Source organism: Lissotriton helveticus, chromosome 6, assembly GCF_964261635.1.
Source record: "Lissotriton helveticus chromosome 6, aLisHel1.1, whole genome shotgun sequence".
In the NCBI taxonomy this organism is placed as follows: Eukaryota; Metazoa; Chordata; class Amphibia; order Caudata; family Salamandridae; genus Lissotriton; species Lissotriton helveticus.
In genome coordinates this window covers 234832536-234860085 of record NC_136067.1, presented here as the reverse complement: position 1 = coordinate 234860085, position 27550 = coordinate 234832536, and the positions used below count along the sequence as shown (strand labels likewise).

The following is a 27550-nucleotide window of genomic DNA, read 5'->3' as shown; positions in this document are numbered from 1 at the left end:
TTATTTTCCTTCTTACATTTTTGAGGATATTTTTTCAGTATTTTTTTCCCTATTTTGCTCCCCACCCATGTGCGTTTTTTTTGTTTTATTTTCATTGTGTGATAAAATGTCCCTCCCTGGGGAAGCCTCCCTCCTTTCCTTTCGGGCCTCATCTTAGCCCCTTTTTGAGCTCCGTGGTTTCCCCTTTCTTTAAGAGTAATGCCCTTCTATCTGTATTTTCATACACTTTCTTTTAAGCTTACATATCGTCTATAGTTAATGTCACCATTTTTTAAGACAACCTGTCTACACTTTATAGAATTAAGGAATTAAGAATGAACCCCAGACTCCATTCTCACTTGGTCCTTCATTTGCTCCAAGAAATTTGCAACCTCCGCTGGTTCTCTTATATTGTGCATTTTATTGCGCCACATTATTCGGAGGGCGGCGGGAAATTTCATTTGAACTGTAGCCCCCAGGCTTTTTATTTCCTGCATATATTGACCTAACTCCCACTGTCTGTCCTGGGTAGCTTTGGAAATGTCGGACCGAATCCTGAAAGTCCAATTTTCTTTTGAGTGGGGCCCATTTTTTAGAGCTTCCCCCAAGAGTCTCTCTTTGATTGTGTATGTTTTGAAATTTATCAAGATTTTTCTTGGGTTCTTCCTTTCTTTTCTTTTTCCAAAGGGATCTCGATGCGCTCTCTGAATGTCTTCCTCCAGTCCTATATCCTTTGTCCACGGAAAGAATTCGTTAAGTAGCTGTACAACAAATTTTTTGATATCTGTCCCTTCTTCTCCTTCCGGGACGTTCAGAACTCTCAGATTGTTTTTCCTTGCCTGATTCTCTAAAGATTCCAACTTCTCACTCATGGTTTATGTTATGTGTTATGTAAATACAAATTCAGGTAGTACAAATTTTAATCACCTTTGAGGCATATTTACAAAACGTTTTCAATCACCCTAGCACAAGTAATGGGACGCAAGGGTGACGCAAAACCAAAGTTAGATTTATCAAGCCATGCAAGGCCACCTGGAGTGGCCCAACATGGCTTTAGTAATACAGAGTAATGAAATGCAGGGCAAATTGCTGTGCCACATTACTCTGCCTCATGAAGGCATTGTATGAGTGAAGCGTGGGTGTTTCTACGCATTCACCCATGGATTTTGGCACACTCCCAGATTTACAATAATAGTAAACCTTGGACTCCGTCAAAATGCTATGCCTCCCCAGGGGAGGAGCAACGAGGAGAAATATGTTTATTTTTTCTAGTTTTTTCCTTCTTTTTATGTGTGCTGCATTATGCAGCACATAAAGAAAGAGGAAAATGAGTCAGGGATAATATTTGTGCTGGAAGGTGTCCCTACTCTGGGCAAAAATAATCCTACTTACAACGCAGACACCCTTGCACCATGGTAAAAGGGTGCCTGCATTGGCACTACATGTTCATGACGGAGCCGCTCCGTCATGAGCCTTGGTTGAGCTGTACTCATGACGGAGCGGTTCCGTCATGGCCCCGCCCGCTCAATGGAACGTCCAGCGCAGGCGTGGAATTCACGCCGCGCAGGCGCGACGAGTGGGCCATGACGGAACCGCTCCGTCATGAGCACAGCTCAACCGAGGCTCATGACGGAGCGGCTCCGTCATGAGCATGGAAGCGGTTAAGAAAAACTATTTTTGAAAGTTCACGTCTCTTTTATCACAACATTATAGTCATGCCTTTTGAATACATTTATACACAGGTGCTTCAGGTGCGATAGTGCTCAAGAAGGTGCTCGTTGGAAGAGTGGAAAGGGAGAGTTTATACAATATTTACAGTGTCTTTTAAAACACAAGACCTGTCTTATAGCCTATGCGGCCAAATTCCATTGGAGATACAATCATATAATAGATACAGTAATGCAAATACTGTTATCAAAGTTGTACAACATAGTCAGTCCAGGCAAATAAATTACAGTCGACGTTTCAACCCCATCAATAAACATAGGTGAATTAGGTCCTTAGACTAGGGTCTTCTTCGGGACACAGAGAGACACCTATAATTACATGTAAAATAAAAGAAAACCTAATTAATATCTGGTGATGGACATACATTGCTGAATGATTATACCAAAGACAATGAAAGATCACCATATATCCAACCAAGCATTTGGTGGAATCACAACATGAACATGGGCCCATAGGCTCCTATGTCAGAGGTGTAAAAGAACACAATAAAGACCCATCCATGAACTGCGTGAGTCTGGGAAAAGGGAGAAAGAAAAATATTAGCTTTGCAAGAGGGCCATAAATGAATTACAGAGTAGTGCCAATGCTAATGCGGTACTCACAGAAGAAAAATCAGGTAGCTGTGTGCTGTCTTTTAATTAGCGTCTGTATTGAAACAATCCTCGTTGTGTCTAGGAAGGGATGGGAGGAGAGGACATGATAAATGATTTGACCAAGAGGACCAGTAATTGGCCTGCCCGAGGTCATTAAACAATAATTTGCCAGAAAATAAGGAGTAAATCATACCTCCAAAATAATTAATTGCAGGACGAAATACCTGCCAGCCAGCAGGCTTGAGTCTGGAAAGATTATGACAATAAACGCCTTCTTTAACTTTGGAAACAATGTAGCGGACTAAATCGGAACGTCTGAATCAAGAGAAAAACAGAAAAACACACAGTGGTTAGACATAAATCTTTTACCTACTTACTCTGGGAGCTCAGAGTATGTTTATCGAAGCAGGAAACATAACTTTGGGTAGACGTGATCCTCAATCGTCTTGTCTGTCTGCATCTAAAAATAGATGCCTACCAGAACATCATTCACGCTGTGACCACCGGTGTCTAGGTCATCAATAGGCATAGAAACATTACTCCGCAGGTTACAAAGTTAATCATTTGGATCATTTCTTATGTTAAATTAGTGAGCCGATTACAGAGTCAGTATTTAGAAAAAATTGCTTAAGTCATGTCAAAAGGAAGCCATCGAAAAGCAGCATATAATGCCTACCATTTATAAGCGGTAAGAATTGATTTGTAAATATTGCGCCTACCCGGGCAATCCTAGATACGTGAGGTCTGTCAGATGAGGCAATATAAATCACCTAAAGGCCAATTCATAATGGGATTGGCCAGCTGCAATGCAGGTAACCTATAATGAAGGTTCGGAAGGATCAGAACCCAGATGTTGAATTGAGCTGGTATCTAAAACATATATAAAACATGTGTAATGGCAAAACACCGCGTATTAAATCCAATGTGTACTGGAACATAATAAGGCTTGCTGGTGAACAAGACCCTGGGCCCTGGCTGTCATCAGTTGAGCGACAACCGGCAATGATATATCTGCACTTTGTGTTACAGGATCTACAGCCCAGGGTGACCATCAATCTGAAGCTCCGCCAATCGGCCGGTGGTGGGCTCCCCGAGCCGTTACCATCACCTGGGGTCCGGGTGGGACTGGCCCCCCTTCGAGGCAGGCAGATGCGGCGTGAGGCCGCTGGCGGCATCGCGGCTCTCCCCAGCACAGCTGGAGTGCCGCTAATCAAATATGCACAAAAGGAGCTTGAAGCGCCCCATAATGCCTTGCACGGCACAGGGAAATCTATCATTTTTGGTGCCTGGTGGCCCCCAAAGAAAGGAGTCACCCTCATTGGTAAAAGAGGAGCAGGGAGGGCTGCTGGAGAAGCGCAGTCTCCCCCAGTATGAAAGTGGAAGTCACTCCCTAAGTCTCATGGGGACATGAAAAGAATAACCCCTCAAGGGCTCAGCAAGCGTTTTAACACATTTTGGGCTGAGACATATGTTCTATAGCTGAGGGTGTATGGAAAAGAGCATCAAGGAATGAATGGCTGCTTTGGGAATGTCTGGAGAGGGGCATCCCCTGGAGGTGAAGAGGTGTAATTGCACTAGAAACACTTTTACTATGGTTATTTCTTTTAGAGGGACTGAAGATCACATGTGTAATGTGAGGTACCGGTGAGAAGTAATCTCATAAGCAAAGTGGGGTTATGCTGTCAGACATTCCTGCTAGGGTGTCTGGCTGTATATGCAGGAATCCTATGATTTAATCTGTGATGACTTTAGGGGCTGTAATTGCAATGCATTCTAAATTCTAATGATCCACAAATGTGATGAGTACTGACATTCTAAAGTGTTGCTTAAACATGTATTCTTGCTGCTGCACTTAGGTGAAGAACCCAGACTGCTAGCCTTAAGATATAGAGGTGCATACTTTATGGTCAGTAGGAAATGCTCAGTCAGGGTTGTGTGACCAAGGTAGTGTCACCTATTTTAAATGATTGTTGAGATAATAGGGGGGGTCGCCACTGGGATGGTGCCAGTGTGCAGGGCCCTGGCTCCAGGTTATGTTCAGCTAACTGCATTGGGGGCAAGATGATGTGCATACATGGGAGTGGTGGTACTAGACCCCCCCTGCGGGAGGGGTGGAGATTTTATGTAAAGTCACAAAGTAATTCCAACAGCTTATGTATATTTGTAAATTGGTGCGTAGTATTGAATAGTGTGTGTGTTAAATAATTGTACTCTTACTTTTATAAAGCAAAGTACAGACTGGACAATCAATTATTGATAATTATTTCTGCGCACCTGCAAATGGCGATTACTAGCCCACACCACCTCCCTGGAGTGAGCCTCAGACTGCTCATCAACACTACCCTCTGAGAGTCAGGCACTACAATTGGGTGTTTGGTTCCCAGTGAAGTACAAATGTAGTCATGTTATTTGTGCAGGCCCCACAGATGCTGCCTCATCTTCCAACAGGCAGTTTGCAAAAAAAGGGTCAATTTTCACTGTAGAAATGTGTTGTGTCCACATAGCGTTTTGCTCCGTTTCTTGTCATGAGCACTAGGTCTACCCACACAAGTAAAGTACTATTTTTATAGCAAGAGTTTGGAAAATGCAGGGTGGATGGAATTTTGTGGACCACACAGATTCCAGAACTTCCAATAACAGAAATGTGAGAAAAATTTGATTTTTATTTACCAAGTTTGAGGTTTGCAAGGAATTCTGGGTAACAGAATCTGGGGAGAGCCAATCAAGTCACGCCTCCTGGATTCCCCTGGGAGTCTCATTTTAGAAAATGTATAGGTTTGCTAGGTTTATATAGATGCTGGCGGAGCTAGGATTCAAAATCTACAGCTAGGCACTTTGCAAAAAAGGGTACATTTTCACTGTAAAAATGTGGTGAGTTTACGTAGGATTTTGCGTTGTTTCCTGTCATGGGCACTAGGTCTACCCACACAAGTGAGGTATTATTTTTATTGGAAGACTTTGGAAAATGCAAGGTGGATGGAATTTTGTGGGTCCGCACAAATTCCAGAACTTCCACTAACAGAAAAGTGAGAAAAATGTGTTTTTTATTTACTATGTTTGAGGTTTGCAAGGGAGTCTGGGTAACAGAACCCGGTGAGAGCCAGTCAAGTCACCCCATAATGGATTTCCCGGGGGTCTACTTTTAAAAAATGTATAGGTTTGGTAGGTTTCCATAGGTGCCAGCAGAGCTAGTGTTCAAAATCTACAGCAAGGGACTTTAAAAAAAAGTTGCATTGTAAAAATGTGGTGTGTCCACGTTGTGTTTTGGGCCATTTCCTGTCACGGGCACTAGGCCTACCCACACAAGTGAGGTACCATTTTTGGAAAATAAAGGGTGGGTGGGATTTTGTGGATCCATGCAGATTCCAGAACTTTCCATCACATAAATGTGAGGAAAATATGTTTTTTTTACAAAGTTTGAGGTTTGCAAGGAATTCTGGGTTACAGAACCTGGTGAGAGCCACTCAGCTCCCCCCATCCTGGATTCCCTTGGGTGTTTAGTTTTCAAAAATGTATAGGTTTGCTAAGTTTCCCTGGGTGCCGGCAGAGCTATAGTTCAAAATCTACAGCTAGGCACTTTGCAAAAAAAGGGTCAGTTTTCACTGTAACAATGTGGGGTGTCCACGTTGTGTTTTGGTCCGTTTCCTGTCACGGGCACTAGGTCTACCCACACAAGTAAGGTAATATTTTTATCGGAACCTTTTGAAAATTCAAAGTGGATTGAATTTTGTGGATCCACGCAGGTTCCAGAACTTCCCATCACGGAAATTTGGGAAAAAGTGTTTTATATTTACCAAATTTGAGGTTTGCAAGGGATTCTGGGTAATAGAACCTGGTGAGAGGCACACAAGTCACCCCATCCTGGATTCCCCTGGGTGTTTAGTTAAAAATGTTTATAGGTTTGCTAGGTTTCCCTAGGTGCTGGCAGAGCTAGGGTTCGAAATCTACATCGAGGCATGTAGCCCACTTCTGTGGGCTACGTTTGAATGTCCCTCTGTTTAACTTTTGCTATTCTCGGGGGAAGATATTGCCATCGTGGTCTGGTAGTATTTTAATCCTGTTACATAAAAAGGGCCTTAGATCTTATCCAGGCAACTATAGGCAAATAGATTTACTATATGCAGTGGGAAAAACAGTTGTATTCTTGATCATCTCACGGAATGGGTCACTGAGAATAAGGTCCTCCCTATAGAACAAGCAGGTTTTAGAAAAAAATCATTCGACATTGGATAATATCACCATGTTGAAATTAATAGAGGAGAAATATACGCTATCTCGCAGATGAAATGTTTACATGGCCTTCATAGATTTTTCTACTGCCTTTGATAAGGTAGATCGGCCGCTCCTATGGAGGAAACTACAAAATATGGGATTGCCTGCTCTGTTGTCCTTAAACATTGTATTAAATTCTCAAACCTGGTGTCGGGTTTTAATGGGAGGAAACCAAGGATTGATATCTGTAATTCCAATAGAAAATGGCTTGAAACAAGGTTGTTTATTAGCCCCCCCTATTATTTTCATTATATTTAGCAGATCTACCCGACTGTCTCTCTCAGCGAGAGGGTGATGCTCCAAAGATAGGCAGCCGTCCTTTCGCTTGTCTCCTTTATGCAGACGATATAGTCGTGATGGATCTTACTCCTATAGGGCTAAACAAAAAGTTGTCATCATTGCAGAATTATTCGGTGGTTATTTTTTAATGATCAATGTTTCCGAAAGTAAAATTCTAATCTTGAAAAGTGACAGAAGCTGAAAATCATGTGAATTCAATTGCCACATTGGTCTTGAAAAGTTGGAGGTGGTTGATTCATATGTATATTTAGGGAAAATAATCGCAAGCAATACGAAGAATAAATCCCATATCGAACACAGCACCAGTAAAGCTATGTCTCGCGCTAATGGCCGGCGCTTTTTTCATAGCACAATGAGAAGAAGGCATTTTTTACATCTACTGACGAAGCTGAAAGCAAAAATTCCATCAACCTTATTATATGCTATTGAATCAATCTCTGTAAAGGAGTGGAGTTTTTTTTAGAGAAGATAGAAGGCCAGATTTTACGTAAATTGTGTAATTTTAATACGCTAGATACTTCAGCTGCTATTAGATTGGAATTCGGACGAATAAGCACCTATATTCAAGGTATTTCCAGAGTTTTACGTTGGGGATACCAGTTAAAAAATAGTGAATTTTATTCCCCAAGAGGTTTCATGTAAGGACATTTTCGGTGGTATGGGGGGTAAATACTCTTTAGGTCCAGATTTCTCTTTGGCTTTAAACATTTTCTGTGTTCAGGAAGAATCTGTGATTTCCCTCCCGCTATCAGAATTTAAATCCTTCGTAAAAAATTCAAGTGGGAGGATCAGCTTTAATAGAGATATTGAGCTGTGTAATACTAAGGAGAGATTAAAGATAATAGCAAGGACTACTTCCCCGAAACTGCCTCAGAAATATTTAACCTGGAACCTAGATCAGGGAACAAGAAGCTGGTTCTCCCTATTTAGGTTTAATCTCCTACCTCTAAATGATTTAACAGCATATTGGTCCCAGAATTCCCAAAAATTGAAAAAAATTCAATTTTTGTGAGCTGAGTATCCAGATTTTGGATCATATTTTGTTTGTTTGTCCGGCACTGGCCTTTCATCGTTGTCACTGGCTTAGGCCGATGTTTTTACAAAATGGTGTTAAGGATGTAGCTTCAGCTCGCAACTTTCTTTTTAATCCCAAAAATGAAGCTGTGTGTGCTAAATTGTTTAATTTCTTTAAGGAATTTATGTACATATTTTACCTGTATATTTTCCAAGTGGGATTTAATTTCTGAACAACTGACCTTCTTTTTAGTCATTTTATCCTCTCTTGATTACGAATGTATTTTGCACTATTTGGTCGTCATTTTATAGGCTGTTGCTTATTTAATTTTTTATCCCAAATTGTAAACTTGCACATGATTAGGCTGCTTTTATTTGTTATTTGCAAAGTTCTGGATGTGCCCTGTTCTCTCATTGTTTGCTGCTAATTCCAAACTTTTCTTCTTGAAAGTGCTTTACGTTGTCTCAGTTGCTTTCTAATTGCTATTTGCACAACTCTGGATATGCCATGTTTCCTCATTGCTGGCTGCTAAATGCCAAACTTTTATCCCTTGAAACTGTTATATGTTGAAATGTTTTACTGTCTTGTTTCCACTGTATTACCACATGGATTTATTGCACTTTATGTATTAAGTGGTGTGTAATTTTTAAGTGGGCCTCATTGAGAGTCACCCCATCATGGATTTCCCTGGGGGTCTAGTTTTAAAAAATGTAGAGGTTTGCTAGGTTTCCCTAGGTGCCGGCGGAAGTAGGGTTCAAAATATACAGCTAGGGACTTTGCAAAAAAAGAGTTCGTTTTCACTGTAAAAATGCGGTGTGTCCACGTTGTGTTTCGGACTGTTTCCTGTCACGGGCACCTGGCCTACCCACACAAGTGAGGTACTATTTGTTTCAGAAAATTTTGGGAAATGCAGGGTGGGTGGAGTTTTGTAGATCCATGCAGATTCCAGAACTTTCCATCACAGAAATGTAAGGAAAATATGTGGTTTTTATTTACAAAGTTTGAGTTTTGCCAGGGATTCTGGGTTACAGAACCTGGTGAAAGCCACTCTTGTCACCCCATCCTAGATTCCTCTGGGTATCTAGTTTTAAAAAATTTATAGGTTTGCTAAGTTTCCCTAGGTGCCGGCTGAGCTAGGGTTCAAAATCCACAGCTAGGCAGTGTGCAAAAAAAGGATCAGTTTTCCAAGGTAATAATGTGGAGTGTCCATGTTGTATTTCGGGCCGTTTCCTGTTGTGGGCACTAGACCTACCCACACAAGTGAGGTACCAATTTTAACAAGAGACACAAAAATTTTGAGCGACTGTTATTACCTATTGTCTATTGATGCATTTCTCCCTTCCATATGAAAAAAGAAGTCACTTTGGAAAATGTCCTATAATTCACATGCTAGTATTTCGGAGATGTGCAAATAGCTACTGTTTCTAAATGCTATATTGTGTTCCTATTTCAGAAATACATAGGTGTCTTTCATACCAATTTTTCACTGTTTTTATTTTCCCAAATGAATTGCTATATACTACACAATACAAAACCATTGCGAGATGCTGCTCAGTTACTGGTTCTGGGTTCCTCGGGTTCTTGATGAAGCTACAAGTCCTATATATATCCCCACAACCACAAGAGCCCAGCGGATGTCTGGGTGTATTGCTTTTAAAACTAAGTCATACTTAGAAGAATTTTCAGGTGAAAACGTTGGCACAAATGGCTGTTTTTTTTTTTAACTCATTTTCATTTTTTCCTATATTTGGCTGTTACTTTCTATAAAAAAAACCTTGAAGGATCTACACAAATTATCTCTTGCTTAATTTAGAAGTGTGTCTACTTTTCTGAAATCTATAGCCTTCTAGGAACAAATGTTGCTTTAATAGCCATTTCTACCATGAACTGGAAGGAGGTTGAAAGCACAAAAAATAGCAAACATAGGCTATGTCCCAGTAAAATGCGAAAACTGTGTAAAAAATGTTGGTTTTCTGACAAAAGTCTGTCAGTCTCTGAAAGCTGGGAAGATGGGTATTTCAGCACCACAAACCCTTTTTTGATACAATTTGCAGGGAAAGAAAATAGACGCTTTCTTCTGCAGCACTTTTTTCCCATTTTTCAAATTTGGCATGGATACTTTATGTGGCCAAACAGTTACAGGAGCCTAAACGTGAACTACCCCAAATAGCCAAAAAAAAAGGCTTAGCATGGGGTAGGGTGGGAAGGCCTAGTAGTCAAGGGGTTAAGCACAGACTATTTTTGTGACTTTTGTGGTACACCCGGATAAAGATTGTGGTTGTTGTCTGAGAAGGCTTTACACCCCTCTCTACCAAACCCCTAATTTCTCACATCATCTAAAATACAATTTACAACTCTAAATATGAAGTATCACATGGTATTGAATACAACGATCAACCTCTGGTTGTTGAGTATGGTCCCAGCAGGCTACCATTCCTGTAATGGCAAAACAAATCATACTTATTCACAGTTTGTATTCTACCTGTATAATATTAATGAGGTAAGTCAAAGTCGACGCAGTACTATTCTGCATTTTTGCAAACTGACTGATTAATAGATAGATTGGTTGACAACACACAAGTGTGTTAGCTAACGTTTGGTGCACAAATTGCCCCTTTTTACAGAGTACATGAGGTCCTAAGTTTTTACAGAAGAACCTAGCACAACTTTTCTTACACAATATGAGCAGGCTCAGAGTATTAGAAAGGAGCTTGATGGTCTTGATGGTCTTGGGTGTTTACCAGAATAAGGAGATTTTAATGGCTAGATCAACATATCTAAGAACAAATTGCTGTGCACTGTATTAACAAAAGTAGGAAATATTAACTATTTTCTCAAAGAAAACTGTGACTTTACGACACTAAAGTAATCACTAAGAGTGTTGAACCTTCCAGGTAGTCTCTCAATAAGCAGCTTTCAGCAGATGGTGGAGGGAAGTGTGGGGTTTATGGAACAGTGCCAAAAGGTATGAAGAAGGTACAGCGGCTAGAGCTAAGGAAGCATGCTATTGTCAGTAGTATTTGTAAGAGGAAATTCTAATATTTGCAGGTTCAATCCATGCTGCCCATCATAAAGTCTGTCCAACAATGGTCATAGAGTACAGTACATGCAGAAAGAGTAAGCAGTTGGCGAATTTGTGTTACGGTATCCATGAAAACGCGCATATTCTTGAAGGATTTTGAGCTGGGTAAAGATTATGATATGATCAATCAAATTTCACTGTGCCAGACCAGTGTGTAGTGGGGAAGAAGGAGCATGTATCTGAACAATGGACCACATGGTGAATGTATAAGGTTACCATGGACCATTCTGACACCCAGACTCCATTTATTCTTATTCCATTTGTTAACATAATACGTCTAAGCACTCAGCTTTTCACTCAGTCCCATGAATATAGTCACAGAGGGGCATGGCCAAGACACAAAGCAAAATGGTGACCTAATTCTTTAGCTCCTTGAACCCTGTCCTCCCCACATTGATCCGATACTCAAATCCGGTTACTCGTGTCAGGGGAACGCACCGGAAGCCAAGTGGGCCATCTTCCATCGACTCCCGCTGCCACAGACTGTCTATGCCCGTGGTTCGGAACCTCACGGGTGATGGGCCTGTTCCAGACGTAGGACCTGGGGGCTTAATTTTGACGGTGGCTGCTGGGGAGTCTAGCAAGTTCAGCCTGTGTTGCCCACGCTTCTGGAGACATACACACCTGCAGCACACTGGGCACCACACACCTTCCGCAGGGCCCTTTGAAGCCGCGCCGGCCCGATCCTTATGCTGTGGACGACACCCGGGGCCTGGCAGAGGCGGCACAAGGCAGCAGCTACAAGTGCTGGGACGCGAGTGACAATACCGGCGGAGGCTCAGCTCCACTCGGCTGATGACATCAAGGGTGAGGTGAGGTGGAGGAGGGCTACCAGAGTGGTGATCAGAGCAGCCGTCCCCCCCTCCACCCCGGTTTCCATTGCATTGCACACAGGGCTCACAGACTCCTGGTGTGGGGATGTAATAAGCAGCGGAACGGCGAACAACGAGGGCCTTTAGGGCACCATCAGGTGGGGCTGGGAGCCTCAAGTTGCGGTTATCTCTCTTTTCAACGTCGGCAAGTCCCCCAGCGCTCCTTGAGGTGGTGAGCTAACTACACACTGCAGCTGGTGCTACCTCATTCACCCAACATTGTTATCAGCAACCCAAGCAACTAACCATTCCAAAGGCGTGTTGGGGTGCTTATGCCATTCTGTGCTGCTTCAACTGTGATCCCCCCAGCGATAGATATAGGGTGACTAGCTCTCGCCACCGCGCCATGGGGGTCTTATGGCTGGTGCAGGGGGCAGAAGCCTCTGACACTGTGTGCCCCTCACAAGATCTTCTGTCCAAAATGGAGAAGGATAAATCCGCAGGTGCCAAGGGGCTAAGGGTGGTGCAGTCCAACAAACTTGATCGATACGCCCACCCTAAAGAAGCGCTCCAAGGCCGACAATCCAGGGGCAGCACCTCCAATGAGCAAGGCGGGGACGACCAAGAGTTAACCTGGAAAGATGTTATGAATGCTATAACCTGTGTTAAAACATCATTGGAACACAAGATGGATACCATCACAATTGAGGTCAACCTGCTCCAAGCTGACCTCATCGAACTTAATGAGAAGGTCAAGCAGGTGGAACTTACCACGTCTAGTTTAGTGGGCGATGTCCGCCAGTTGCAAGGAGAAATCCATGACCTACAATCATTCGGCAAAACTACTGAGCTTAAGCTGGATGACTATGAAGGGCGCCTGCGTTGCAGTAACCTGCGCATCCAGGTGTATCAGAAAAGGCTGAGGGACAGACTCCAGACCTCTTTGTGGAAGACCTTATTCTATAACATCTACAGCCCAAAGGCCTTAGTAAGTTCTTTGTAATTGAAAGGGCACCCAGGATCCCTGGAGGCCGTCCCAGGCCGGGAGCCCCCCTGTGCCCCATACCGGCCAGAATACTAGATTTCCATGCCAGGGATGTAATCCCCCAGAATGCCAGAATAGGAACTGCCCTCCGATATTAGAATGCAGACATCTCCTTTTTTCCGGACTTCACACAACGGGTGCAGAGACAGAGGAGGTCATTCACCATGGTGAAACAGAAACTCAGAGAGAAGGGGCTGAATGAATTCATGCGCTTCCCGGCGCACCTTCGAGTGAAGACAGAAGGAAACACCTGGTTTTACGAGCAACCGGAGGAGGCGGCTGTCTGGCATGAACACCGTACAGAGCGTGCCCCACGAGACTGTGACGAGGAGGGCGAGGCGGCCTCTCAGGCCCATGGCTGATGGGGAGAAATGAACAGGATGACTCCCCAGCACTGAACAACACAGGGACAATCTAAGACAGGTAACAGACCTTGTAATGGCCGAGTCTTGGGAGGACCTTCCTCTCTGACAGCCGGCACCCAGAATGGTGGTGTGTGACACACCTAGGGAACATTATGGTTCTTAATTTTGGGGGAGGGAACAGGACAACGGGATGCCACAGCCGTCTCTTTTCCACTCTTAGTTCCACTGTAGGGCGACAGGCACACTGCAAGTTTTCCATGGGCAGTTCCACGCCCAGAGTGCAAGGCAGCAGGGTGGGGGGTTGTTGAGTTGGGGGTTTGGGTTCATTTGTTGTTATTGTTTTTGCATCGGTGTTTTATTTCATTATTGTCACAGAGGATATTGCAACTTGTAACCTAAACTATAAGCGTCATGGGGCAGAAATGTTAAAATTTTGAGTTGGAATGTAAACGGACTTGGGGACAAGATCAAGCGTAGCGCAGTTCTTCAATATATCAAACGGCAGGCCCCAGATATTGTCCTGCTACAAGAGACGCACCTGGTTGGGAATCTTTGTAAAGCAATACACAGAGGGGGGTACCAAATGGTTACCCATGCAGGTTTCAAGTCAGGCTCCTGAGGTGTAGGTATCATGGTTAAAAAGTCACTCCCCCTAGCCGTGGGCTCCATTTGGACAGATGAGAGAGGCCGATATGTCAGGGTTTCGTGCTTGTGGGAGGGCAGATATATCACTTTTATGTCCATCTATGTACCTCCGGGCTTGCAGGGCTCCACATTTGTGGACCTGGGCTCAGTCCTACTCATCATTGCGAATGGCCTCTTGGTCCTTGGGGGTGACTTTAATGCAGTAGTCTTGGGCACACTGGATCAATAACCCCAAAGGGAAATAGGACCTTCTTCATGCTGGGTGCCTGACTTTCTTGGTGGTATGGGTCTGGTAGATGGGTGAAGAGTATACCACCCAGAACAGATACAACACACCTTTCATTCCGGAGCACACCATAGCCTTTCCTTTCTAGATTACTGCTTGGTCCCCGCGGCACAAGTCACTTACATACATGAAATCAGACACCTTGCCAGGGGGAACTCCAACCACTCCCCAGTTTGGATACATATAGTTCTTAATCAGGTTACGGTGGGTAGATCGGCTCCAATCAATCCCTGGTACCTCCATGACCCGAAACTCCGTAAAAACCTCCTTAAAGCCATGGACGATTATTTCTCCAAAAACGTGGGGTCGGTGTCCTCATCTCAGTTCTTATGGGAAGCTTTCAAGGCCGTGGTTCGGGGTCAGGCCCTGGTATTATTCACAAGGACAAAGGAACATAAACAGAAAGAAGTCCTTGCTATTGAGGCCGAACTTTATCGGTTAGAGGGTGACCTGGAAACTGGAGTGACACCGGAAAAGCTCCATTTACTGCCTGAAAGAGCATGATTATAAGACCCTGGTCACAGACAAGGCCAAACTTCTGGGCAGGGAGTGTCAAGGTAGAATCTATGACCTGGGTGACAAAGCGGGGAGGCTCATAGCATGGCTAGACAAAAAAGACTGGGCGAGCAGACTAGTCCCTGAACTCAAAGTGGAAGGGGACACCTCTCTCACTGAACCTGAAGAAAGAGTAGATAGGTTTGCCACTCATTTTCAAAAGGTATACATGACAGTCTCCTCATACACTGAAGAGGACTCTCAGGACCTGCTTTGGGACATTAGGTTCCCTCATCTCTCCCCAGAGGACCGTGACTTCATGGACAGTGACTTGAACACGGACGAGATAGCGCAAGCAATTCAAGCTTTGAAAACAGGTAAGGCTCTTTGCCCAAATGGTATCCCCATTGAGCTATACAAGTTATGGCCAGATAAACTTGCACCATACCTAAAATCGATATTTGAGGAATCTAGGGAGCGTGGGACACTGTCCAGGGAACCAGGAACAGCCACCATAGTCACCATACATAAAGAAAGGATACACAAGACTGACTGTGCCTCATATAGGCCAATCTCTCTTCTGAACACCAAACCAAAAATCCTGGTCAAGCTTTTAGCTAACCGCCTGATTAAAATAATAAGTAACCTAGTACACCCAGATCAATCTGGCTTCATGCCCCACAGAAATACGGCCCTGAACCTGAGTAGAATTCATGGGGTGTTGGGCAGGGCACCAACCATTCAAGAGTCAGCTGTGATAGTGTCCATGAATGCAACCATGGTGTTCAGCACTGTTGAATGGCCCTACCTCTGGGCAGCCAAGGATGGATTTGGCCCAAATTACATACAATGTGTGCGTCTCTTATACGAAGAACCCCTGTCAATACAATACACTGTCGGCCACGTTCCCCTTCAGTTGTGGAAACAGTCAGGGATGCCCACTCTCACTTCTTCTTTTTGCCCTAGCCCTAGAATCACTGGTGCTTGGATCTGACAGGACCCCATGATACGAGGGTTGAGATGGTCCCCTGATTGGGAAGACTGCATCTCATTCTACGCTGATGACATCTTACTCTATTTGGCCCCCCTACAAAATCCCTAATAGTGGTGTTAGACATTTTGGCAGTGTTTGGCAGATTTTCTGGATTCACGGTCAACTGAGGTAAATCCCTATTATTCGCTCTCAGGGGGATCTTCCAATCCGGCCAAAAGGCTGCCTAATTCAGATCAACACTGTCGGTTTTAAATATTTAGATATTTTTATCTCTCTCGGTCCCTCAATCTACTACGCTCAAAATCTTCTTCCGACCCTGCATAAACTCAAAGTAGACATTGCCAGCTGGAAATCGCTTCCCCACTCCCTGTTGGGCAGAGCTGCCCTATTTAAAATGATGTTCTTGCCCAGATTCCTTTATGCACTGCAGAACACCCTGGACCGTGTTCCTACTCATTACTTCAGAGAGGTGGAGGGCATTCAGAGAGACCTATTATGGGACAGACGACAGCATATCATCCTTAAAAAGTTGACCTTGAACTGGTACAACTGTGGTATAAACCTCCCAGACATTAAACATTTTTCCTGGGCAGCACATCTTGTAGCCGTCAACCATGGCACCTATGGTCACGGTGACAACCCTGGCTATGCCTTAGATAAATGGCTTCTGCCCGCAGGCAAATACAACAGGGCCTTCTATTTGCGTCCTAAACGATACACACTGACAGGCCCCACCAACCACTCTGTTCAAATTTGGCACAGCGCTACTAACATAAATTGACATTAGCAACCCCATTTTGGGATTCTGAAAACCTGTGCAGCCTATGGAGGTCAAAAGGGTTTGACAGGTGGGACCTCATTGGCATTCTACAAGTCAAAGATGTTTGGGGAGAGGGAGGAGTCAATTCCTTCACTACACTGAAGACGGAATACGATCTGGCCAACACTGAATATTTCCGATATGCAAAGGTCCTAAACTCACTTCAATCACTTCTACCTAAGAGAGTGGCTCCTCCTGAGGCCTTGCCCTTAGAGGACAGGATTTTGGATGGCCACTTACCAGACAAGACAATTTCCTTAATATACAAACAACTAATAAAGAACATGACAGATCCCCTCCAGGCATTACAGAAGATATGGATGGGTGATGGGATTGAGATAGATGATGAAGACTGCCAGGAGGCAGTGTCTTCCCCTAGAGTGGTAGCCATTCCGGCGCGTCTTAGGCTGGTACAGCAACAATTCTTCACAGACTGTATATTACCGGGCCCCGACTGATACATATGGGAAGAGCCAATAGTGGGGAGTGCAAAAGAAGATGTGGCCATCTGGGAACGTTCTTCCACATCATATGGGAGTGTAGTCATGTAAGCTCGTTCTGGCACATGGTACACGAGACAATATATCCAGTGCTATGCATCCGTCACCATCCGTAGGTGAGACGGTGTCTCCTGAACATATGGGAACCCACAGACCTGAACACTCACAAACACAATGGGCCATCCTGGGGTTCATGATTGCCAATAGAAATATTGCACAATTATGGGGCGCTGCCACACCACCCACATTAGAGGCTTGGGAAAGGGACCTTGATTGATGCATGTTTAGAGAGAAGGCGCTGTTGGCAGCCAAGGGATGCCACAAAAAGTGGTCCCGGATTTGGAGGCCTTGGAATAGCTATCATGAAGAGATTTGTATGCTGCCTTGTTGTGTTGAACAAAATGTCCCTCTTACCCCATAGCATTCCCCTCCTATGTAATGATATAATCCTTCTCCTCCTGTACGCTGTCAAGGTATATAAACTGGCTGACTCCTCTGTATTGTTTTTGGAACCAATGTCTGTTTCAATAAAAAGATTTATAAAAAAAAATGAATATAGTCACACATCAAGATAGGCTGCAACTTATGTTGAATGAGAGGTTGTTACGAAGCAAGGCAACATAATGTAACTTAAGTGTTTTATTGTTGAATAAATTATCACAGGAAATAGGGTAGAACAACATAAAGCTGCCTATCATTTATTGAAATGAAAAAATGTGGAGCAAGTAAAAAGACTTGAATATGCCCTCATTAGATGCAAATCTTCCTCCAGTGACTGGGCATCAGGATGCTATTTTAATAAGGCTAAAATTAACCAAAGCCCTTACTATCGCAGCGTGCTGTTTTTTTAAGAAGGAATAAATCATCACACATCACTGGCTATTTAAGAACTTATCCATTAACATTTTTCTCTGTTTTGCCTCTGTTTCTCTACTTCAGACTCTCTACCCCTCTGCCTACCATTAACTCTGACTCTGTCTACCTCTCTACAGAGTATCGTTTTAAGGATGTTGGGGTACTTAATAGACATATTTTGTGTGAAGCTTAATGTACAATTCCATATTGTTTGACATCATGCAGATTTCAAATAACAGACAATGGTTAATCAGGGGCAAAGTTGATCTGCCTGGGAAGGGGACTTGGGGACTCCAAAATATGTTATTTTTACCGGTGGGGCAAAAAATCCATGCATTTAAATTATTTGTTCAAAGTGAAGTTATCATGCACGTATGTGTTAATTACTTACTTCGTTCCTGTATCTGCGGTAGAGGAAGTGTCCTAGACGGACCGATTACAGCCAAACATTCAATACCAAGGCTGAGTATTAATTTGTAAGTATTTTGCATGGTGCACTTATATGTTAGAGACGGATTTCAGTCCCATCTGTGAGTCATTACACTTAATTGCAGCCACAAAAGGTCAGGGACCTATCATTGCCAGTTCTTTGAAGTTTAAATTCTGCCAGTTCATAGTTCGTAATAAGCTCTCTGGTGTAGGTAATCACCTTTCCGCAAAGCAAATGTATGCAAATTTATGAGTATAAATGAACTAACTACTATCATATTAATTTCATTCTAGGAGATATACTCCCTGATCAGAATTGCCTACAGTATTTACTCGATACAAATGTTGCTTATTGCCCAATAGAGACTTCGGGTGAGACCTCAAGCTACCGATGTCATTGCAATAGAACTTGTGAACTTATCTCAGACACATTAACTGTGACACTTATCAGAAAAGGTGAGTCATCTTTCGCCTTTGTAAATTTAATATTCTGTTCCCCATACAGTGTTACGAAAATATACCTTTTAAGTGTGATGTATATGAGTGTGCTGCTCATTAGTAGAAGAATGTGAAGTCTGGGCTGGAAAAACCTTGGTCAAAAAAGACCCAAATCAAAATTATATTTGCCGCCCTAGATAAGCTTTGTGCGCAGTGATAAAAATTACGGGTGCAAATTAAGGGCCATATTTTTGAGCCCCTTGCGCAGCTGAAGTGTCACTTTATGTGACAGTGCGCGGTAAAAACCTTGAAATCATATTTATGGGACCACTTAATGCCAGTTTGCATGGCTTTGAGTGGCCTCATAGATATGAAGTAATCGCCGCGTTGCCTTACTCTGCACACGGTAGGCGTTCCATGGGCATTTTGGGGCAGATTTATGAAGGCCTTGCGCCGCCGGTGCGTCATTTTTAACATGGGAAAAAGTGACGCACCGGCGGCGCAAGGCCTCCATAAATCTGCCCCTTTGATTTTAATTCTGACCTGTTCTAAGATTTACAAGAGCATGTAAGCATTGAGTCCAAAACCTTACGGCTCCCAAGGTGAGGTGTAACAAGGAGAAATAACGTATCACTCCTATTTTCTTCCCCTTTTCACATAGAGAGAGGAAAAGGCCTCTCAGGAATGTTTTTGTGCAGGAAGGTGTACCTTCCTGCACAAAAATATTCCTGCTGACAACACAGGCCATCTTTCACAGGTGCAAGGGTGCCTGCATTGCCGCTCGGCTGTCGAAATGGCACCAGTGCTGAGGGAAAGGACAGGAATGCACTGTATTAGATAAAGTAGTGCATTCTGCCCTTTTACTTTTACATATGGCAGCATAGCAAGGTGACTTGCTGTGCTGCCCTATGTCAAAACCCCATAAATAAGGCCCTTAGTATATAAGTCACAAACCATTCAGCTGCACTTTGAAATTAAGGTACTTGCACTTAGAAGAAGAAGAATTAAGATCTGAGTGTTTCAGGCAGGAGGCTCCAACAAAAAACAGCAAAATTGTCGTACCACCCACAAAATTAAAAGGGTTTAGAGAAAAGGGATTTTACGACGGGAGTTTTGCCCCTAGGATGAACAAAGTTAACAAGTGCAAATTCACATTAATGCATGCAGAAAAGCAGACGTGTCAGAATTATGCATGAGAAAATAGTAATCCATTAGAGTATAATGCCTTAGAGTATCTTTGAAATTCACAATGAATTTCGAATCTGACATTCCCAGGAGGAGTCCATTCTCCTGAAAGACGCTTAGATAGTGGGATGTGATGTTGTTAGCATCAAGAAATATAAATACCAAGGAGTCGAACACATTCTGTTAGAAACTCTTCAAAGGTTTTTTACTGTTGGTTGAGGCGACCCCCCTTGAAGATCGCTTTTTAATGTATTCCCTGACAGACAAAGATATCTCAAGCATTCACAGAAAATTGGTGAATAACTCACCAGATCCTCTGGTGACATTGAAAGTGGTAGGGGGAAAGACCTTGGCATGTTGGAGGACGATGATTGGGTTGAGGAACAACACTGGGTTCCAGGGCGGTGGCTATAAGATCCCTCTTTCAGTCCAATTGAAGATCCTACAAAGGACAAAAAACTCTAGACCATTGTTGCATCGAATGGGGTTGGCTGACACCTCTCGCTGTCACCGAGGATGTGGACAGAGGGGACCTTTTCCATCTTTTCTGGGATTGTCATTGATACAAGGTTATTGGACAGGAATTATACGAATAATGTCCGACGTAGTAGAACTGGAGGTCCATTTGGAGGCTAACTGGTTTCTCCTTCTTATCTTGGGTGAGGAGTCCTGGCCACAATATCAAAACATATAGCTTGCAATATCAAAACATATAGCTTGATTCGGCGGTGGCTAAGCACTGTGGGGGGCTGTCACCCCCCCGAGTGTGGCGGACTGGGAGGCAGACCTCGAATGGTGTTGGAGATCGGAGCACACAGTGTAACTCAGTAGAGGTTGACTGTGCAAATAGGAAAAGGTTCGGGGGTGGCAGGGGTACAAGGGTTTATAAACTGCAAGGGTATAATGAAGAATATAAATGTATGTGTTGGGAATGGGATATCTGCGTTGTATGGGTCTTGTTCCTTGCTTGTCAAGCTATGTATGATTATGTTATTCATTTATTGATGCAGAAATTGAACTGTATTCTTTTTGGCCAGTTGATTTATAATACTGTGAATTGCTATTGCAGAACTGTATAGTTGATTGATTTTTTTAATTCCACAAGTCTTGTCACGTCCTCATTATTTTCATTCATATTTTTCTCACCATGAGCAGGGATTGTTCTAGCAAAGTTCTAAACATTTGTTGACATTATGAACCAAGGAAACATAGCAGAATATATTTTTTGTGCCAATGGACATTTTATCTACTTTGATTGCTACTATATATTTAAGAAATTTTTCCTTCAACCTTTTCCAAGCATTGGGCAGATTCCTTCTATTATGTAAAAAGTGTTGTAGAGGATACAACTACGTTGTGAAAACGCAAAGGTACACATGACTAATGAATGGAAGAAAATTACTTATGCAACATGTGTTATAAATTAACAGTGCAACAAGGATTAAACTAAATTGAAGAGAGGGGTGTCAGATTACTGCTCAAATTGATGAATATACACACTAGGATGAACAAAGCATACAATTATGTTACAAAGACACTGACATTTCGTATGAGATATGCTGGTACTCGAATATATATATTTATGAAATATAAGTTACAAGTTTACAGTGGAAGACGGGACAGCTACAAGGACTTAAACATATCTTAAATCCTAAATTACAGACAGTTGAGAGGATCTGCATCAAAGATGCGTTGCGCAGCCGAAGCAATGTGTCTGTATGGAGCTGCGGTGAGGCTGTGATGTGAAGTCCTGGGTTGTCCTTGATGATCCAATCGAAAAGGGCTTGCGATGCGAAGTCCGATTTGTTGCGCGATCTTGGTTATGCGCTGGTTTCGAGGAGCTTCTACACACCGATACAGAGTCTGGCGTCATCTGCAAGGCTGCCATCAATGAGGGATGCGAAGGCCTGCTTTAAGGATGCGCCACGTAGCAGAAGTTATGAAGAGGCTTGAAAAGCAGTGTGGGTCTTGCCAGTGGCAAAGACAAACACAGCAATGGCAATATGTTGGTTCAGCCCAAGATTGCACCACGCAGCATAGGAGATGCGTCAGTTCTGCTGGAACAACAAAGGCTGGTAGAGCACCTAAGGCCAACTAACAAGGGTACTGGACTGTGGTGACACCATGTGGCTGGGCATATTCAAAGGTGGCAGAGTCCAGGTGCTGGGGTCGAGGTTGTTGGAGTTGTCTGTCCGTGAGGCTCAAATCAGGAGGCCAGCCAACTAACCTTATGAGTCAATCCGGGGTCTCACTCTGGGGTCCTGTATTCAACAGATGCAGGTCCAGCCCTTCTGACCCAGGCAGGAGGACGGCAGGCATCAGGTCAGTACAATAGGGCTGCAGCCCCTTCACAGCAGCAGTAAAGTTGAGTGGCAGTCTTTTCAGCAGCACAGCAGTTCTTCCTTCTGGCAGAGTATCCACAGGTCCAGAAGTGTACTGATAGCTTGATGTCTGGGGTCCAATATTTGTACCCAGTTGTGCCTTTGAATTAGGGAGAAGCTTCTAGAGGCATGCCTTTGTAGTGCACAGGTGCATTGTTTTCCTTGTCCTGGCTTTAGTCTAACTACCAGGTGTATGCAGCCCTTTGTGTGGAGGCAGGACAAATCCTTTTCAAGTGTAAGTGGGGCCGTGCCCAGCTCCTTTCTCCAGTCCTTCTTGTGTTGGCCCATCCAGGCACACCTAACCTCCATATTGTGTGTGGTTGCCATTGTGAAATATATAAAGTCCAACATCCAGTCATGTGACCCGGAGACAGGCTGCAGGCACCAAATGGCTGAAACAGGAAAATGCCAACTTTCTAAAAGTATATTAAAACAAACAGATACCTCTGAACCCATAGATTAGACTTTACTTAAGCCATAGTAGTCTTTTTATTAACTCTGGACTCCAATTATTTTGAGTTTCTTTTTGTATTTTTTAAAGGTTTATATCACCAAATCTCTTTGAACATACCCTCAGTGTTTTTTCAGAAATTAGTAGCAAAAATAATTAACCGTATTTACAACACATACTTATGCTATATCGCTAATAGCACAGACAAATATTTGCACATAAAAATATATAACAACATCAGACACAGTTGTAATGGTACCTTCAATTCCCATTAGATTATACTTCTCATCTAGACTTTGTTAGTCCTACTCCTTTGTGTCTAGTATTGGGACCTTTTTCCTTTTGTCCTCAATACTGTCTACTCTCGCGATCCAGCAGCAGTCAGAGACTATTCTCAAACTCTATTCTCGAGCTTGGACACTCCAGCTCAAGACACCTGATATTTGGCGTATTATTGTCTTTGTTTGCCCTGGACCTCTTAATGGTAAGAGCCAATGCGTTTCAACCTTCATTTAGGGGGGACCAGATAGCTGTATTTATGGGATGGTCTTTATCAGGGCAGGGATGTATTCGGTATACTTTTTCAAGGACAGAACAATTCTAGCATCTTAGATTTCCCCAAGAGAATGGTGCACTTTTGGATAGTTTGCGGTGACGCAAACTGGATGCATTGATAAAGAGGGAAGAGTTATCCTGGGACTTATTTAACCTTTAGTTAGGGAGTCTTCATAAGTCACTGAAACCCACTGGCAAGCGAATTGAACAAAAATAGCACTGCACCCTGGCTTTTCAGAAACGTTATGGATTTGCTGTCCATCACCTATGTGGGGTCCTGGAGAGTTGGATTAGCTTCCAAATGCTCCCATTTTTACCATTTGTAAGTAACTGCAAAGGTCATTTCGCTGACCTAATGTGTGGCTACAGTGACATCAAATGCTGCAAGATACTTTTTCTTGACGAGACTAGTTGGCCATCGGCAAGTGGATCCTCACTGGACTGTTTTGGTGACCTCTGCTGGAGTGGGTCCTGGATTCCAAAGGCCTTATTATGAGTTTGGTGGTCCACCTGCAGCACAGCCACCGCTGCCCTGGCAGGAGGAGCGCCAAGCACGTAGTGCACCCACCTATCACATTATGAGCTGAATAAAGGGTGGGTCGGTGGTGTTGCAGTGGTCTTATGGCTGTGTTAGGCTCATTGGAGAGCCTTAACAGCAGACTGCTACCAGAACAGCAGCTGCAGCACGTCCCTGCACGGTGTGGAATGACACATGTTGTGCATGTCAGACTGTGCAGGAATGGGAGTGTAATTTCAGGGGGCACAACATCTGCTCCCCTGCATGCAATCCAGGCCCAGGAGCGGCAGGTGGTCTTGTTAGGACCCTCTTAGTTTCATCTCCGCCACCCTTTTTATGGTGGTCTCTCCGCCATGAAATTGGAGGTGGAAATGGAACTCCCAATATGCTCAGCCAGCATATTCCTGCACCTTTCCTCTGAGCCACAGCCATAGGATATTAGATCTATGCGGACGCGATTCTCTTGTGGCGGTCCAACCCCCACAGTCAAAATGTGGTGGGTGGACCCTCAGTGGTGGTGGTGGTCAGACAGCCTCCTCAAGTACAGCAGTCCTAGGACAACTTCTTATAATAAGGCCCTAAGTGCTGGCCTGAGGTCCTTGGAATCTTGTAAGTGACCAAAAGGAGCTACTTCAAAAGAAAAAAATGTTTCAAATTAGACAATTTGCAACAACCAAAGGACCAGGAGAAACCATTTAAGGCTACAGGCCTAAAGCATGCCCACAGTGGGCTTGAAAACAAAGTTGCTATTGTGCAGATTTCTTGCTTCACATAAGAAGACTTAAGTGTACCTTTGCAGCTAGGTTATCTGGTTTTAGTTCAACCTGTCTAGCTACGGATCACTGACATAATATCGACGACACAAATATCGAGATACACAAATATCGAGTCAAAAATATCGATTGACAAAATATCGACTCCCTATCTTCAAACAGGTAAGTACCAAAATATCGACTCCAAAATATCGACTTACAAAAATATAGACTGTCAAAATATCGATTTTTTAAAATGTCTTAAAAGTAAGTTAAAACTAATATAGTAATAAATATATTTAATATAAACTTAGAAATAATTATTAAAAAAATATAATTTTAATAAATAATTTATCTAATTAAAAAAATTACATCACCAAAAATTACACACACACACACATATATATATATATATATATATATATATATATATATATATATATATATATATTTAAACATATTATTAAATAAACATATATAACATTTTAGAAAATGTTTAAAATTTATTGTTACAACTATAGTGAGTTCAACATTAGCAAAAGTGTTGGATAGCGTAGAGGTAAAATTTACTACTCCCACTCCAGTGGGTGCAACAGTAGGGAAAGCGCTGGATAGCGTAGAGGTTAAAATTACTATTCCCACTCCAGGGATGTATGACGTTACAACGCATACTTTTACAACGCCTACCATTACAACAAAACTTTTACAACGCAAAAACTTTTACAACGCATACATTTACAACGCAAGATTTTACAACGCATATACCTTTACAACGCATACCATTACAACATAAGTATTGGTAAGTATATAATAATTTTTTGAATATAAATTAATAAAAAATATTATAATATAATTTAATATAATTTAATTTTATTAAATAAATGTAATTTAAATGTAATTTTACTTTATTTTTACAAAGTACCCCTGTACCCCAAAAACCCAAAACTGACCATGAACCCTAAAAATACCCCTTTACCCATAAACTGAAAACTGACCCTGAACCCTAAAAATACCCCTTTACCCGAAAACTGAAAACTGACCCTGAACCCTAAAAATACCCCTTTACCCAAAAACTGAAAACTGACCCTGAACCCTAAAAATACCCCTTTACCTACAAACTGAAAACTGACCCTGAACCCTAAAAATACCCCTTTACCCCAAAAACTGAAAACTGACCCTGAACCCTAAAAATACCCCTTTACCCAAAAACTGAAAACTGACCCTGAACCCTAAAAATACCCCTTTACCTACAAACTGAAAACTGACCCTGAACCCTAAAAATACCCCTTTACCCCAAAAACTGAAAACTGACCCTGAACCCTAAAAATACCCCTTTACCCAAAAACTGAAAACTGACCCTGAACCCTAAAAATACCCCTTTACCCAAAAACTGAAAACTGACCCTGAACCCTAAAAATACCCCTTTACCTACAAACTGAAAACTGACCCTGAACCCTAAAAATACCCCTTTACCCCAAAAACTGAAAACTGACCCTGAACCCTAAAAATACCCCTTTACCCAAAAACTGAAAACTGACCCTGAACCCTAAAAATACCCCTTTACCCAAAAACTGAAAACTGACCCTGAACCCTAAAATTAAAATATTTATCAATTAATCAATTATAATTAATTACCAATTATATTTTAATTAATTACCAATTAATAATTAATTAACAATTAATTTTTAAAAAATATCAATAAATAAATTAACATATTTAATTAATTATAATTAAATTACTTCCCACCCTATTCCCCTATAAACCCACAACCCGCTACAGAAAATAAATTACTAAAATTAAAATATTTATCAATTAATCAATTATAATTAATTACCAATTATATTTTAATTAATTACCAATTAATAATTAATTAACAATTAATTCTAAATTATTATCAATAAATAAATTAACATATTTAATTAATTATAATTAAATTACTTCCCACCCTATTCCCCTATAAACCCACAACCCGCTACAGAAAATAAATTACTAAAATTAAAATATTTATCAATTAATCAATTATAATTAATTACCAATTATATTTTAATTAATTACCAATTAATAATTAATTAACAATTAATTCTAAATATATATCAATAAATAAATTAACATATTTAATTAATTAGAATTAAATTACTTCCCACCCTATTCCCCTATAAACCCACAACCCGCTACAGACTTATATTACACAAAAAATAAAAATTATTATTAACTTACCTTAAATTCGATATTTTTGTTGTCTATATTATGTCTAGTCGATATTATGTCCATTCTATATTTTTGATTCGATATTATGTCCATTCTATTCGATATTAATTTTCTCTAGTCGATATTTTTGTTGTCTATATTATGTCTAGTCGATATTATGTCCATTCTATATTTTTTACTCGATATTCTGTCCAGTCGAAATAATTGACTCGATATTATGACTGTACACCCTAGCTACAGCTTCCAGTTTTGTCCCGCTACAGATTTGTGAGCTACAAAAAGAGACTAAATATAGAAATTGTTCCAAAATGCATAAAAGGCTTCTGCGGACATGAGGACTTTGTTGGGCATAACCTTCGATCTTGCTCTGCTGGAAAAAAGATAAAATGTAAAGTTGTTTACTAGATTTTTGTAGTAGGTTTTAAGCCTCCTGGTGCTTCGCGGTCAGCCCCAACTTCAGTTTAGGGTCCATTTTTTCACTACCCTGGAAGCTAGAATGTTTATTGGTGCCATTGCTACTAGGCGTGGGCGATAAATTCCGCTCCGAGAATGGAGCACGCGGAGTTTCGCCCAATCCGCTTATTGAAAACGCCCCCATTGTTTAATCTGTGTATCTCTCTGAGACTAAGTGAGCCCGATTGACTGAGCAAAAAGAACTATACTGTTTCCACAATCCCTGAAGGATCAAGGGTTGTTATGTTCGATAGTTGCCAGAAACAATTCTCTCCTTGGTAAGGTTAGTGGGCTTATGGTGGCACTGTGAGCTAGCTGGTCCGAAGGCTAACATATCCTTTGGGGATGTCCGGAATCAGTCTAGACACCAATCCCTTAGTTTATGTTGTCCAAAT

At 42.1% G+C, this 27550-nt stretch overlaps 1 protein-coding gene across 1 annotated transcript in view; it reads left to right on the top strand.

The window, feature by feature from the left end:
• LOC144762241 (uncharacterized) overlaps nucleotides 1-27550 on the top strand; it is an 875873-nt gene that overhangs the window by 568482 nt on the left and 279841 nt on the right. Inside the window, exons 11-13 of the mRNA XM_078647384.1 lie at nucleotides 12249-12769; nucleotides 14841-14994; nucleotides 18510-18671. Coding sequence (XP_078503510.1) covers nucleotides 12249-12769; nucleotides 14841-14994; nucleotides 18510-18671 — 837 coding nt within the window. The remainder of the gene's footprint in view (nucleotides 1-12248; nucleotides 12770-14840; nucleotides 14995-18509; nucleotides 18672-27550) is intronic.